This window comes from Peromyscus eremicus, chromosome 20 (assembly GCF_949786415.1).
Source record: "Peromyscus eremicus chromosome 20, PerEre_H2_v1, whole genome shotgun sequence".
In the NCBI taxonomy this organism is placed as follows: Eukaryota; Metazoa; Chordata; class Mammalia; order Rodentia; family Cricetidae; genus Peromyscus; species Peromyscus eremicus.
The window spans coordinates 56,456,586-56,471,429 of record NC_081436.1 but is presented as its reverse complement, the minus strand read 5'-3'; the positions used below and the strand labels follow the sequence as shown (position 1 = coordinate 56,471,429).

The window sequence follows — 14,844 nt, the reverse complement described above, 5'->3', positions numbered from 1 at the left end:
GGTTGCCAGGTGTTAGAAATACTGAGATGACCCAGTGACAGTTCTGTACCTCAACCACAAGATACACAAATCTGCACATATTAAAAAAAATCCATTTATGTATATTTATGTCAATATCCTGGTTTGTATTGTTCTACAGTACCCGGGGAAACTGAGTTTACACATGGACCTCTTTATACTCCTTTTAGCAACTTCCTGGGAATACAGAACTGCTTGAAAATAAAGTTAATAAAACACAACTGCACACACAAGGAAATTCAAGAAAGATAAAAATTAATCATAGCCGATTTTATTTAAATTGTCCAAAATTTATAGTAAACATGTCAATTGCTTCTAAAAATGTATGTCGCCCTTTATATATAATGGTTACAGTGTCTTTCCTTGATTCTTTTTTTTTCTTCTTTTCTTTATATTTCTTTAATAGAAGCCAGAATCTTGAGTTGCCCAGTTGGGAGCCTAAAATACATGCAGAGAGAAATCATCAAGATGAAATGAAATCTTAAAGTGCTAACAGAGAAGGAAGTAGTACAAACATCTTATCATTGGTATAGCTTTTGGACAGTGATAAAGCATAATAGTAATCAATCATCAACATGGGAACAATAATCAACAAATTTGCCGGGCGGTGGTGGCGCACGCCTTTAGTCCCAGCACTCGGGAGGCAGAGGCAGGTGGATCTCTGTGAGTTCGAGGCCAGCCTTGTCTCCAAAGCGAGTTCCAGGAAAGGTGCAAAGCTATACAGAGAAACCCTGTCTCGAAAAACCAAACCAAAAAAAAAAAAAAAAAAAAAAAAAAATCAACCAATTTTTTCTGAAGATATAGGAAAAAGCAAACAAGAACACACTGTTCAGGCTCAGTTCCACTAGACTTGGTTGACAAATGCAATTGTAAATTCACTCTCACTTAACCTATTCCTCCAGTCTCAATTCAATGGAGTCTTTCAATACCCTCAGTTACTTAATGACTCTTTCTACCCTCAGTTGTATGCACTCAATGTGCAGGGATTTACAGATGCTGTGGAATTTCGAAGCCTTAAGGCCACTCAACTTCATTGAACATCTAAAATGAGGGCTCTCTACTAAAAGGGAAAGGGGGTATTTTTGGACAGTTAATTATGAGCATCAGATAAAAGATAAAATTAAAATTTATGTAAGATCAGCATTGGAAGCACTATTTTTTATAGAACTATTTCTTTAGAGTTAGAAAGAGAACACACATTTCAAGCACATGTAAGTTATCATCTATCAGCATCAAAATGATGTGCTGAGAGCCCTGAGGAAGCAAATTAATTAAGTCACATAAGAAGAGCAAAAGAAAAAAAAAACCCAGTTATAATTAGGAACATAATTTTTTTTCTGTTTCTTTGACTAATGAGTTTAATATATCTAAGTCAAAATTTGTTTCAATTTAGTAATTTCTTGAACAAAATGTTCATAAGCTTAAAAGAAACTATATATAAATTTGAGCCAACCAATACTGTTATGTTCTCAAAGTTCATGTAATAGCTGTTACATTACTGTTAAATCCCAAAGAGAATGTAAAATGTTTGCTTCTTACCTCTGATCTACTGTTCTGATTAAGTTTCTTTTCGATATTCATGGCCAACATTTGGCTTCTAAAAGAAAGACTTTTAGTCTTTTCAATCACTTGCTGATAGGGTGAGACTGCATTGTTACCCATTACCACGTGACCCTAAAATGAAACAGAAATTATTCTAGTAAAGTCAATGATTGAAGCGTCTCAGTAAATTGTGAGCATCACACAATGCCACATGCCTGCTGCACACCTATACACTGTACAGAACGGTGTCATTCACCTAGCAAGAAAACATAAGAGGTACCGTCGCCTTCAAACAACTGTCACCCAACTATTTTTTGGTGGGGCATACAGTACCAGAAACGGGCTGACATACAACAGGCAAGCACCCTGTCAGAGTTACAGCCCCCATCCTGGTTTTACTTCTCCATTTTGAGAAAATATTTTGTTATTTTGCCCAGGATGGCCTTGAACTTGCAATCCTCCTACCTCAGAGCCCAAAGTAGGGGAGATTACAGGCCTGTATTACCAGGCTCAGCCTAACAAAGTTTCCTAGACAGGTGGTGTGTTGTGCATGTCCCATAACCCCAGCACAGGGGGCAATTGGCCAGCCTCATCTATATACAGTGAGTTCCCGGGCAGCCATAGCTTCACAGTGAGACCCTGTCTCAAATAAGGTTTACTGAATAATATTTCTAATTAAAAATTCCCAGAGTTATAAAAACAGTCAGCAGCTGTTTTATGGCATGTGCCATATCTAACATAATACTCACTAGTTTAGAATCAATCTTGGCATCCAGCCTTGCATTTCTAATCAAATTCACAATCCATCTTTCAGCTTCTTCTGGAGTCATATTCAGTTTATCTGCTAACATACTAATGAGAGAGGTAAAAGTTTAGTTTTTGTACAGTGTTTAATTTATACTTTGCATAAACTTCAGATACTTTTGGATTCTGTTCTCTTATATACATGATCCTAACTACATACACCATCCCTGTGTATAAGCCTGTTTTATATTGCCTTCATAATAGCAGCTGGACTGTAAATATCCTTGACAAAATGTACCATATCCTCCATTTAGAAAACTTCTAGTTTTTTAGAACATAATCTTATACTTGCATGCTCCAAAGTAACTATCAAAGGAAGAATTTTATAATATTGAATGATGAGATAAAATATACCTACTACAAAGAGCTAATGCTTAAAGCTCTTAAATGCTTAAACTCTGGGGATTCCTTGCAGTTATTCTGCATATAACCAACAACATATAACCAACAATTCTGCTAGTGAAGGGGACAGAGAGACAGATACAACTGACACCAGTGAGATATGATAAAACACCTTTTGCAACTGATGTTTTATTTTTTCAACTTACAGTCAGGTTGCAGAAGGCCTATGCTTGAGATATGTAGGGACTAAGGTAAGCTGCAGCTACTTGTCTATCAGTCAGCTGACAAAAAGTACACAGGCACTTACGATAACAGGAACATACACACTGTGCTTGCATTCATGAGCACGTGCACACTTCTTATTAACTGCCCTTTGTCTTCACCTGAAGCTATTATACTGTTCAGTCTTTAACAGAATCACTGATTTGCTTTAGAGAACTAGATGTTTTCAATCAGACTAGAAGGCAGCTATGTTCACCACTACACCACCAACATAGCACTCCTCAACAAAATTGGTCCTGGGAATATTACAGACAGAAATTCTGGATCTAACAGTATACTCATCTTTAAAAGTATTTAAGCCATTAGCAGCTGTACAAGCAATTATGTCAAGATAAGGCTTCCACCCAAATGTAATCAATTTAATTCATCAAAATACCTTTTCGGAAAGTATATGCTCTCTATCACAACCCTATTTAACAAGTTTAAACACAAGAAATTAACAAAATTTTGTTTAAAATGGAAAAATTAAGTTAGTTTATCAATAAAATAGTCTAAAATAAGATCAGAAAAGGGCCTTGCACATATTTGATAAGTGCTCTATATCTGAGCTATATTCCTAACCTGTTTTTACTTTTTGAGCCAGGCCTGATTAAACTGCCAAAGCTGATCTTGAGTTGGGTCTTCAGTTCAGCGAGGGCTTGAACTTGTAATCTTCCAGCCTTACCTTCTGAAGCCTTGGGACTACAGGCCTATGCCAGAGACCCACTAGTTAAAAGGGATTGTTTTCAAAAAGGGGAAAATAGCAGCAACTTGTCTTTCCTGTGTCTCCACAGTTAATCCCTTCTGTTTCCACTAATACTTTCTCGAGAAATGTCAATTTCACTCCCTTTGTAATGAGTAAGCAAGTATCTGAAGCTGTGAAAGAGCAGGTTTTAAAAACATACTATTTCACTTGGCATAACTGAGTCAATTTGTTTAAAACTGGATTGGCTGACAATCTTCTCTACAGCCTTCTACTTATTTATTTTTGGAAGCAAAATTTTGCTGTTTAGCTCTAGCTGATCTCAAACTTGCAGTAAGCCTCCTGCCTCTGCCCACCCCACCCAAGTGCTGAGATTAGAGGCATGTGTCAGCAGATGTGGCTATATTCTGCAGTTTAAAAGCAGAGAACCTGGTTTTCTGACAATAATTACGTTGTTGGCATCATTAAAGATTTAAATCATAATACAAACTCTGTTTATAAGCTATGAAGGAGAATTAAATAAAACAGCTTACAACCAAGGTTACTGGACTCCTGTGTCATCTCTATCTAAATGGAAGTCCCTCAATTGTTTTGTTAATTATGGCTTCTCATTAGAAGTTCCTTATCTACTCTCACCATGGAAAGCACTATTCTCCAGCAGACATGCTACATGTTTGTCAGATACTCCCAACTCTACTTTAGGGCTCTGCACAGGCCATGCCTCTATCCATCCCTTCCCTCACTTGAGTTACTTGTCTCTTATATGGTTCTCAAATAGAAAAATCTTTCAAAGAATACACAGGTTTGTAAGATGCCTTGTTTACTATGCACCCAGAAAAGAGTGCCATGCAGCTCACAAAGGAGCCAACAATACCCAACTGTCTGATTCCCAGTCTGGCCATAAGTATGATTCAGGTTCCATTACTATTTTCTAGTTATTACCCAAATAATCTGTATCTTGAGCCCTTAAATCTATTTTACATAGTTGTTTAGCCCTAAAACCCAACAGTTTATTTCCCAGCTCTTTTCAAATCTTAAAAACAAAAAACAAACAACAAAAACAAACAAGCAAACAAACAAAAACCCCCCAAACCCTCTCAATACAAAAAGCATAAACATTCAAACTTATTTACCAAGTCATGGCTTCCTCCATTTTAGCTACAATCTAAGTTTTCAGCTTCCCATTATTCTCACTCATGAATATCATATGCTAATTAGCAAATCAACTCTCTTCCTTCTCTATCACTCATTCAATGAAATATGAACTGGCTTTGATGCTTGTGACAATGACCAACTCTTGAGTATTTAAAGCTGAGGAGTTAGGGAGTAACTAATTACCTAATCTCTAAATAGATCACTACAATAACAACAACAACAAAAGCCCAAACCTATGAGAGATCGCACAGGATTTACCAATGCTAAACCAATTCCAGCCTGAAGAGTTGACCTAAGGAAATATCTGATTCAGATTTTAGAAGAAAGAGAACTATACTCTACACAGTAACTCTTAACTAGAATCAATACCCCTTTTCTTTAAATTCACATTCTAACATGGCTGCAGTGACTTGGCTCCATGCCTAGCAGAGCTGTTTAAATACTGCAGGCTGAGCTATAATCCCACTGTAGGGCAGCTATGTGATTCACTGACTCCACTGTGTTTCTTGATCCTTTACTTACTAAATTCTAAGAGCATTAGTACATTATTTTGATGGCACCTCGGGTTATCTAAGCTACCAATCACTTCAAGAACAAATTTAAGAATGTAAAACTGAGCTGGCAAAATGGATCAGCATGGAAAGGAGGAAAAATCTGATTCAGTAAGCTGCCTTTTGACCTGGTGTCTCCTCTCTCTCTCTCAAATTCATGCAAAATACTAAAGATTAAAAAAAAAAAAAGTACTGCTTGATCAAAGCTTGAAAGATAAAGATGGCTTAGATAACCCTACAAGATGCTCTAAAATGAATCAAAGTGTAGAATTGATGAGAAAAACAAAATCCAGAAACCAATTCTGGATGCAGGCAATACTAAAAATCTTAACTATACCTAGAAGCATTTCAAAGTAGACCTAAATATTTTCTCTAAAAATTGCCACATACATCTTTATGTTGACTAGTTTACCAGTTCTATAGATACAAAAACATAACAAGTATTTAAAAAAGCAAAGACTCCTGAACACCAAGCAAAACCAAATATCCATCCTCACTCAGTCCAGTTGCTTTAATTTAGTTTGTTCATTCTTCTAGCACAAACTAGATAATTCTCTGTTTCTGTGAAGTAATCACTACCAGTGGGCCCACTTACAAACATTACATATATATCTTCATCTAGGGACTTACTGGGTTTTTACTGATTCCACATTGATTATCTATCAAGTCTCAATACTGGTCTTGAGGATGTCTCTTTCTCTCCTCTGAACCCCATCAGTGGTCATTCTGCCCATCTTAGCACAAATTTGGAGTCCAGCATTTCACATGTGATATTAATAACTATTTCATACAACTTGTTTTTCCAAATTTTAGTTGACAAGTTCGTTTTATTTCAAATATTGTTGATTAAAGGGATAAGATATGGGAACTTCTAGTTTAGTTTTCACTGAAGAATGCAACCAATACATACAAACAAAAGACTTGTATATCTGTAAGAGTATGCTGTGAGAAGTAACTAAAGAAATCTGCTAAGAAACTATAGTGAACTATGAAAGTGGGAGGACAGACAGCCCAGAAACATAAATGCTGAATATAACAACTGAAATATATAACCTTATGTTAAAGCTAACACTGAAATGAGATAATGGCCTTTGAAACTACTACCTGGTAACAACTATTTCTCTCTACTATCAATGTGATTTTAAATATAAATTCTTATGTGGTAAATATGAAGGAAAGGTTAAGATCTAATTTTACTTAATAAATGAAGTAGACTGACTTCACAATGTTAAAATACAAGAAAGTAATAGCTGAAAATACCCAAAGTAATCCCCTAAGGAAATCATATTAGCATATGATCCAACATTTTATTGTATGTTTTCAAAATATTACTTCCGTTCTTTGTTTTTATCTCTTGTTGAAAACCAGTGCAAGAATTACTTTATAATAGCTTTTAAATTTCAGACACATATATCTAATAAACTAGTAAGCTATACTAAATTAAACTCCTCCATACCGTCTTTCCTGAAGGATGTTGCATAATTTGTTATACAGATTTGTAACATCCTACAAATCTACAGGAATATGTATACATACAATCTTAATATGCATTTATAAAGATATGACTTTCATACATGCTTAGACACATTTAATCAAGAAGTATATTAATAACATTTTGAATCACAAGTATAAAGTTATTCAATAAACAATGAACCGTATAAAGCTATTGTATTCCAAAACTGCAATATGTCCTTTGGAAGGCAAGAGGCCAGAGACACATTCTTTCTCCCACGCACAAGAGAGAAAACATACACAAATTAGAGGCAGAAACAGGCAGCATGAACCAGAGAATGAGATACCGTGGCATGATAAGCATTCAGTAGAAGGTCTAGTTTCAGGCACAAAGAGCTTAGGACTGACTGAAACCTCCATCTGAATTACTTCTCTAGACTTTCCAACACAATATATATATTCATTTGATTCTTCCTAATCGCTCTATGCTGTTTTTCAAATATCTACTGTGGTAGTTTAAATAAGAATAACTCTACAGGCTCACATACTTCAATGTTTGGTTCCTATTATTTAGACTCTTTAGCAAAGATTAGGTAGGAGGTGTGGCCTTGTAGGAGAAGGTGTGTCACTAGGGGTGAGCTTTGAGGTTTCAAAAGCACCACACCAGGCCCAGTCTAGTCCTCTCTGCCTCATGCCTGTAGATAAGATGGAAGTTCTCAGCTACTGCTCATTATGCCTGCCTGCCTGCCGCCATACTCCTGACCATGATGGTCATATACTCACCCTCTGAAACTGTATGTAAGCAAGCCTCCAATTAAATGCTTTCTTTTATAAATTGTTTTGGTCATGATGTCTCTGCACACCTATTAAAATCTTTAATTTTGAACTTATTTGTTCAAAGCTTGTTCGTCAATGTCTAGCTAACACTCGCAATGCTTCCTTCTTTGAAAAGATACATGCTTAGTTAGGTTTTGACTCAGAAGGTCTTAGTTATGCTTTGATTCAGAAAATTTGGGTGAAGCCAGAAAAATCAATTCTATTTAAGTTGCTATATAACTTCTTGAGATGACTTTAATATGCAGCAGGGTTTAAAAACATCTAGATCAGAGAACAATTGCTTTTCTCCCTGTGTATTGTTTAAAGACAAAGTTTAGTTCTGTTGATCATTTCCATGGATTGTCACTGGAGTCTGATTAAGCGATCCACTGCATTTGTAAAATCCTAATTTAAATACTTTATATTACTTTCAGCTGCTGTTATTCTAATCCAGTAAAACAGCTTTAAAAATATGAAAAATGTTACTAAACTCAATATACTAAAGATAGTATGATACTGATCTATCACTTACTCTAAAGAGATGTAATTTACATGGATAAAAAATTAAGTGACACGATATGATTCTTAAGTTCTGGATATGATTTGAGATAACCAAACCTCAAGGTACAGCTTAGCAGCCCTGCTGCTATACAGCACAACTGTGTGTGTCAAACAAAACTAGGAATTTTGTAATACAGAATTAAAAGCTGTCATGGATTTCATGTTCACTCTTCAGCTCAACTGATATTCTAAACAATCAATTAATTGATATAAAGATTATTTCTAAAAATATAAACTGTTCACAACAAAACAATTCATAGTGAGGAACAGTACAATGTAGGCTTACCAGCATAAGCTTGGTAATCCAGGATGACCTGGACAGCAGCTGGATCACACCAAACCTTAAGGTTTCCAGCTAAGTACAAGGAGTGCACAGAGCCAGTATTTCTAGAAGTCTTGGAGTTCCAAAGAAATGTCAGGGAAAACGTATGCTACAGCAGCATGGAAAAATCCTGATTTAATATACCTGCATGCACCAACACTATACATACAAGTAGGACTGCATGTGGCAGCAGGCCAAACTGCTCACATGCATACTCAACGTTTGAAAGCCCAGGTTTTAGAACTTGAAATGTATGTCATGTTTCCAGTGCCCCAGGCTAGCCAATGAAGATATATAAAACACTTACTCCACCACCACAGAAAGTGCCGTTTTTCTACCCTCACTCTACTGAAAAGACTTAAAGGAAGCTGTTCTACAGCTGTGCAGTACTGGATTAGTAGATTTTCCTGAGTTCTTGCACCTCAAAACTTCTAATATCTGAAACCATTTACAGCCATACTAACCTGAATATGCCTGGTCTCATCTACTGTTTTGAAGAAAAATAATCCACATCTACATATTCCTTAAACTAATCTTCTAAGGCAGGCAAAAAAAAAAATTAGAACAATCTCAAGTAAATACAATATGAGGACTAGAAGACCCTAGCTAGGGCTTTGGAACACCTCCAGAAATTTAGTTTAAGATGCTTTAGAGATAGTCTAGCAGAAAAGAAAAGAGATCCAAGAAAAAGTAAAATGTCCATAAGATAAATGGGAAAACTTTGGGTACAGGTCAGTAGTCAGGGCCTGGCCTAACAATTACAAGGTCCTGGTTGGATCCTGGCAGTACAAAAAAGCAAGGCAAGCAACCAACACAGACAAAACCATAAACATTAAGAGATAGTCCTAGGGTACTACAGTTACCAGGCTACACATTTTACCAGAGTATAAATACTTAGTCTATTTTACTGACAAACATAGTAAACTCAATTTTAAGAAACAAAATAATAAACCCAAATGCCAATTTATAAATGTAAAGAGCTAGAATTATCACAAATGTCTTATCCATGGTATCTCAGAGGCAAAATGCAAAGAAGCCTTAAGCTATAAAATGTTCAGAATACATTTATTCACTTAACAAAGATTTGTACAAAATTTGCTATAAAACACAGGAGCAGTTCAAGAAGTTCTGGCTAAACACACATGCAAACAAAACAAATCAATCCCAAAGACAAGAGAACACAGCCTACGAGGGAATGGAGAAAACTACAAAAGGAAACCAAAATACTAAGCATTCCTCTCTCACAGAGAAGCCCCAATTACAAATCTCAAAACAAAGAACAATCTAGTCCAGGTATCTCCTGTCCATCAGTCCATATGTGATGTGCCTGCCTTTGAAATCACACATCAATTGTCTATTAAGACCAGGAAGAAAATCCATTTTAAAAAGCAAGCCTGCAAACTACATCAAAGTCCTAATCCCCATAAGGAAGGCTCAGTGTTCACACTACACTTCTAACTCTGGACAACCCACTAAAATTAGGCAAGTATGGATAGATCTCCTACCAAAAACAAATGGCATTAAGAAACAGAATTTGGTTTACACAAAATTCCTCAGAGGCAAACATTAAAAGTACTAAGTTTTTATGTTTTATATTTGACTTCATCTGTGGCCAAAGGGCACTAATAATTTCTGAAAGCCTAATACATGAAATTAGTTTCTAGTAGGTCATGTACATTTCACAATTTTCCCAATTATTTTCTCACACAACAGAGAAACTTTCAACTTAAATTCACCACAAGCTTTCCATGTTTCAACATTTTAGGATGTCATAGGAACTTACTATATGAGAATTCAAATATGTAATTAAATAAACAAACTTAATTAACAGAAATTATTACCAAATGTAAGTGGTCTTACAACAAAATTTCCTATTTGCTAAAGGCTAACTCATCTGACCTACTGCTGAAAACCGTCTTAAATATCCCTTCATAACAGCACAACACTGTTTACTCTTTAAAAAGGTAACTACAAGAATGTTTAAGTTTCAACTTGTCACAGAAATTATATTCTACCACACAAATAAAGCCTAAAGATTTCTCAAATTCAAACAGATTAAAATTTTCACAAATTATTAGCAAATTAGTTTCTTTTTCTTCTAAAAGCAAAGAGAAACAAAAACGGAATTAAATGAATGAAATCATTACATGTAACATTATAATAAATGTCAATTTCCAGAGACTAAAGTAGAAAATATATGTTCAATCTGAGTGTTCTTACTTAATGCTGATACACTGGTGGATACGACAGAAAGTTTCAAATATGAAGAGACGGGCATTTTCAATGAAGTCCTCAAGACAAGCCACCAAGAAGAAGTCATTCACAAGCACCTATATGCATAAAATATATTTAAAAATTAATGATGCTGACAAATGTTTTTAAAAACTTGACTCACTTTGTCTACTTTATTGCTCTATTCCCTATAATCTATCTGAAAACAAAACAAAAACAAAAATAAACCCTAGAGCATAGCACTTTCTAGAATATTGCTCATGTTCAAATCCTTAATAATTTAAGTAAAGGATGGAAGAAAACCTCCAAAAAGCCTCAGTGGCTCCTTGTTTCATTGATGATTTTAAATAACAGAGCAACTTCCTGACATGCTTTGTTTTGTCCAACATGCTCTAGCTACTAAAAAGAAGGAATGGACTAAGGATATGAACTTTCTGCAACCTAAGACAAACAGACTCAGAAAACAGTGCAAGGAATGCCTCCTGTTTCAAAGACAGAAAGAATTAAAAGAGATTATTTCAACAGCATGTGTAATGTTCACATGGCTATAAGGACACAAACTATCAATCTAGACTTCAGTTTTCTATGTTGACTAATATAAACTATCACAATGTACACTTGCATTTTTTTCCTTAGAGAAACTAGATCCTAGTTAAATACTTTTCCCCAAAATTTGATTTTATAGAATGAAACTAGTGGAGCATGGTGCTGCACACCTACAATTGCAACACTCAAGAAACCAAGGTACAAAGATCACAGACCCAAGGTCACCTTAAGATAGATAGCAAACTGTGCACTCAACCCTCACCCAACCCCAAAATACACTGCGAATATGAGCTAATTAATTAATTAATTAGATGTGGCAAAGCCCTGGAGATGTCTCAGTGGGTAAAGCACACCATGCAAGCCTAACGCCCAGTCAAAACCCTGGAAGCCATGCAATGGCAAACTAACAAACAGAATCCACCACGTTCTCCTCTGGCTTCCACATGTGTGCCCAACACTAAAAAAGGGCAGGTCTTTAGAAATCAAACAAAACAAACACAAGAAAAGCAGCAGCAGAGCGTGATGGTGCACCCCTTTAATACCTGCACTTGGGAGGCAGAGGCAGGTGGATGGATCTCTGTGAGTCCATTGACAGTTTGGTCTATATATCAAGTTCCAGATTTTCTCTCAAAGAACTTTATTGTCAATTGAACAATAGGAAAGATTAGGTATAAAACTCATAACTATAATAATTGCCTAGTTTATAGAAAATGTTAAATATGATCATTTGAAAAATTCTAAAAGTAGCTCCAAATATAACAGTCAAAGTTGTGATATGTATGTACATATGAACCAGATCAGAAAAACATAGAATTAAGGAGACCCAGATGCATTCAAAAACAGTTGATGCTTTAACTTCTGTAACCAAAGGGGACAAGTGCTAATTAAATGACTTCATTCTACCAATAACCTGCCATTTAGCTTCTTTCTTACTTCAGTTACTTCAATATCACATCTAGAAATTTAAGAATGTAAACTGCGTAGTAAAAATTCATACTTACTGATTCACATTCCCTCAGCTTTTTCTGAGCCCCATCAAAATCAAAGTTAACATATAAGCATTCAACAAATTCTGTAATTGGGTCTTTGTATGTGTAAGACTCCTGTAAAAATCAAGTCAAATGTTCAGTTAGATCTTGCTGAGCACTGTTTAGCATACTGCCTATAAAATATCTCCATTTTCTAGTTTTCTTATCATTAATTCACAGCAAATAATCCAATGTCATCTTCTCAGTGCACCTATTCTAACCCTTATCCCAGGCAACATGGTAAACTCGTAATAATGTCCAAATCAAAGTCTCTGGCACTCATCTTAGAATTATTCAGAAATTTTCAATTCTAATACCTAGCCTCCTTTAGCCAATGAACAATGAAGAACTTTTCCAGCTATGAAGATATAACCCTGCTATAACAATCACTTCTTAGTATTAATGCAGTCTTAGGTTAAATAAAGATTTCTTGGGCTGTTTTTTGTTTTTCTGAAAAGCTCAATATAAATCAAGCAGCAATGGCTTCTGTTCACCTTAAGGACTGTTACTATATATTCCATTTAAAAGGTCACCATCTAGTTGTGCAGGTAACTACTCCCCCAAACCTCACCAAGCAGCTCCAGCAAGCTGGAGTCTTTAGAAGACAGCACCAATCACTTATGCTGGATCTGTTGTAAAGATACTGGGAATCTACAAAAGTAAACGCTCAGGGCTTGTCTCTCTTCTAACTTCATGTACACTTCCCTTCCACTTTTCGTATTTTCACCTAATACCCTAGAGTCTCACTTTAGAAGAGATTACACCGAAGGCTGCAGTGCTTTAAGGCATCTACTTTTACCTGCTGAATAACTTTCACTAGATCCTTCAGCACCTGCCGGCGTTTCCGCACATCTTTGTTTGTTATGACGGCAGTAGTCAAATAGCGGAGAATATGTGGACACATTGTCTGGATGGCGTTAAGGTACCTAAGGTAAAAACACAACAATTACTTCATAGTCACTAAACTCCCCCAATTTTCAGTGTATATAATTCAGTGTGAAACAAAGGAAACATCAGCTACATTGTTTAGCCTAAGACTGCAAACATTTACCAATAACTACTGCAAAGGAATAATCACCTATAAAATCAGCATATTCCAATAACAGGAGGGCAATCTCACCACTATTGCCAATTAAGAGTGAGCTGGAAGACTCATTCAAGAATGTAGTAAGTCCTTACTATTGCTGAATAATGTTGGAAGATCTTTGGATGTACTATTAGTTTATTCCAAAAGCTTGCAAACAGCTGTGACTGTCACTCTCTCATTAGAACAAAGGAGTGAAACTTTGTGCAAGTAATTTCATAGTTAGAAACCTGAATACTTATACAAATTAAATAATTTTGCTGATATAAAAGTAGAAACAATGAGGACATTATTACAGTATTACATGGCCTGGATTAATACGTAGCAGTGGCAATCATGAAAAACAGGAATAAATGTGAGATAAATGTCAATGGGCTCTTAGGTGTTATTTGCCAAATCATGCTACTATTCACAGTGGATAACCTTCTAACTCACTGCACTTCTGAACTATTTCCTTATATAGAACCAATATATACTAGCTGAGTGCCTTCCCCAGGTATGATGCTGAGTTCAGAATTATGTCTGTAAAGATCATTTCTCAAAGGTATATATATTCAAGTTCTAAATTATCAATCTGGCTCCCATCAATAAAGCTGATGCCATAGAAATTGTTCTTCCAAATATATACTTCTCACAAGATGAAATTCCAGGCAGCTTTTAAGATTTTAACTTCCATGCTCTCCTAGACTATAGCATGTGTACATGTATACACACGTACAAGAACACACACATCCCTGTATTACAAATTCCTACTGAATTCTTAAGATGCCTTTAGAATTTAATACCTAATACTATTGAGTATCGCCTGTCCTCTCTCAAATGCCCCTAACTAAGATAAGGTATAGGAAACAATATCCTCAAGAACAAAACTTCTAGGTAGAGAACTAACATGGACCAACTAACAACTATCTTCTCACAAATTGAGCCTTGATTCAAGCAGCAAATTGCAATACTCATGTGAAAGAAGTTTACTTGATACTCTGTTTTCTTATCAGTTTTGAAGTGGACCATTTTAGTAAACATTTAGGGAACTTGTCAAAAATTTACCTAAAATCTACAAGTTTATCATATGGTGCTAAACTTGTATTCCTTTTACTTATTCTAAAATTTGTATCACTGTACAATGTTTTCATATTCCTAGTGAGCCACATCCTTGGGAAAACGTTTCAGTGAATACATGACAGAAGCTGACAAACATTTTGTGAAGAACTTGGATTATAGAGGTACTTACAGAAAGAGAAGTCAAATTTCTAAAATATTTTACTGACAAAATTCAAAATATAGTATTTGAGTTTATGTTTTAAAAATACAAACTAAGTAGTAAGACAAATGGAATTCCTTCATTGGGGATAACTAAATGGGTTCAAATTTAGAAGTGCTTACAAAAAGTGACTGCAAACGAGCTGGGCATGACAGTGCACACCTAT

The 14,844-nt window shown here is 35.5% G+C and overlaps 1 protein-coding gene across 2 annotated transcripts in view; it reads right to left on the bottom strand.

Annotated features, from left to right (window-relative positions):
* Positions 1 to 256: 256 nt before the first annotated feature.
* Eif3e (eukaryotic translation initiation factor 3 subunit E) overlaps positions 257 to 14,844 on the bottom strand; it is a 32,905-nt gene continuing 18,317 nt past the window's right edge. For both annotated transcript variants that reach the window (XM_059247466.1, XM_059247467.1), the window contains exons 8-13: positions 13,133 to 13,259; positions 12,307 to 12,408; positions 10,748 to 10,857; positions 2,310 to 2,412; positions 1,558 to 1,692; positions 257 to 456 (exon numbers count right to left, since the gene is read on the bottom strand). In XM_059247466.1, coding sequence (XP_059103449.1) covers positions 418 to 456; positions 1,558 to 1,692; positions 2,310 to 2,412; positions 10,748 to 10,857; positions 12,307 to 12,408; positions 13,133 to 13,259 — 616 coding nt within the window. In that variant the 3' untranslated portion in view covers positions 257 to 417. The remainder of the gene's footprint in view (positions 457 to 1,557; positions 1,693 to 2,309; positions 2,413 to 10,747; positions 10,858 to 12,306; positions 12,409 to 13,132; positions 13,260 to 14,844) is intronic.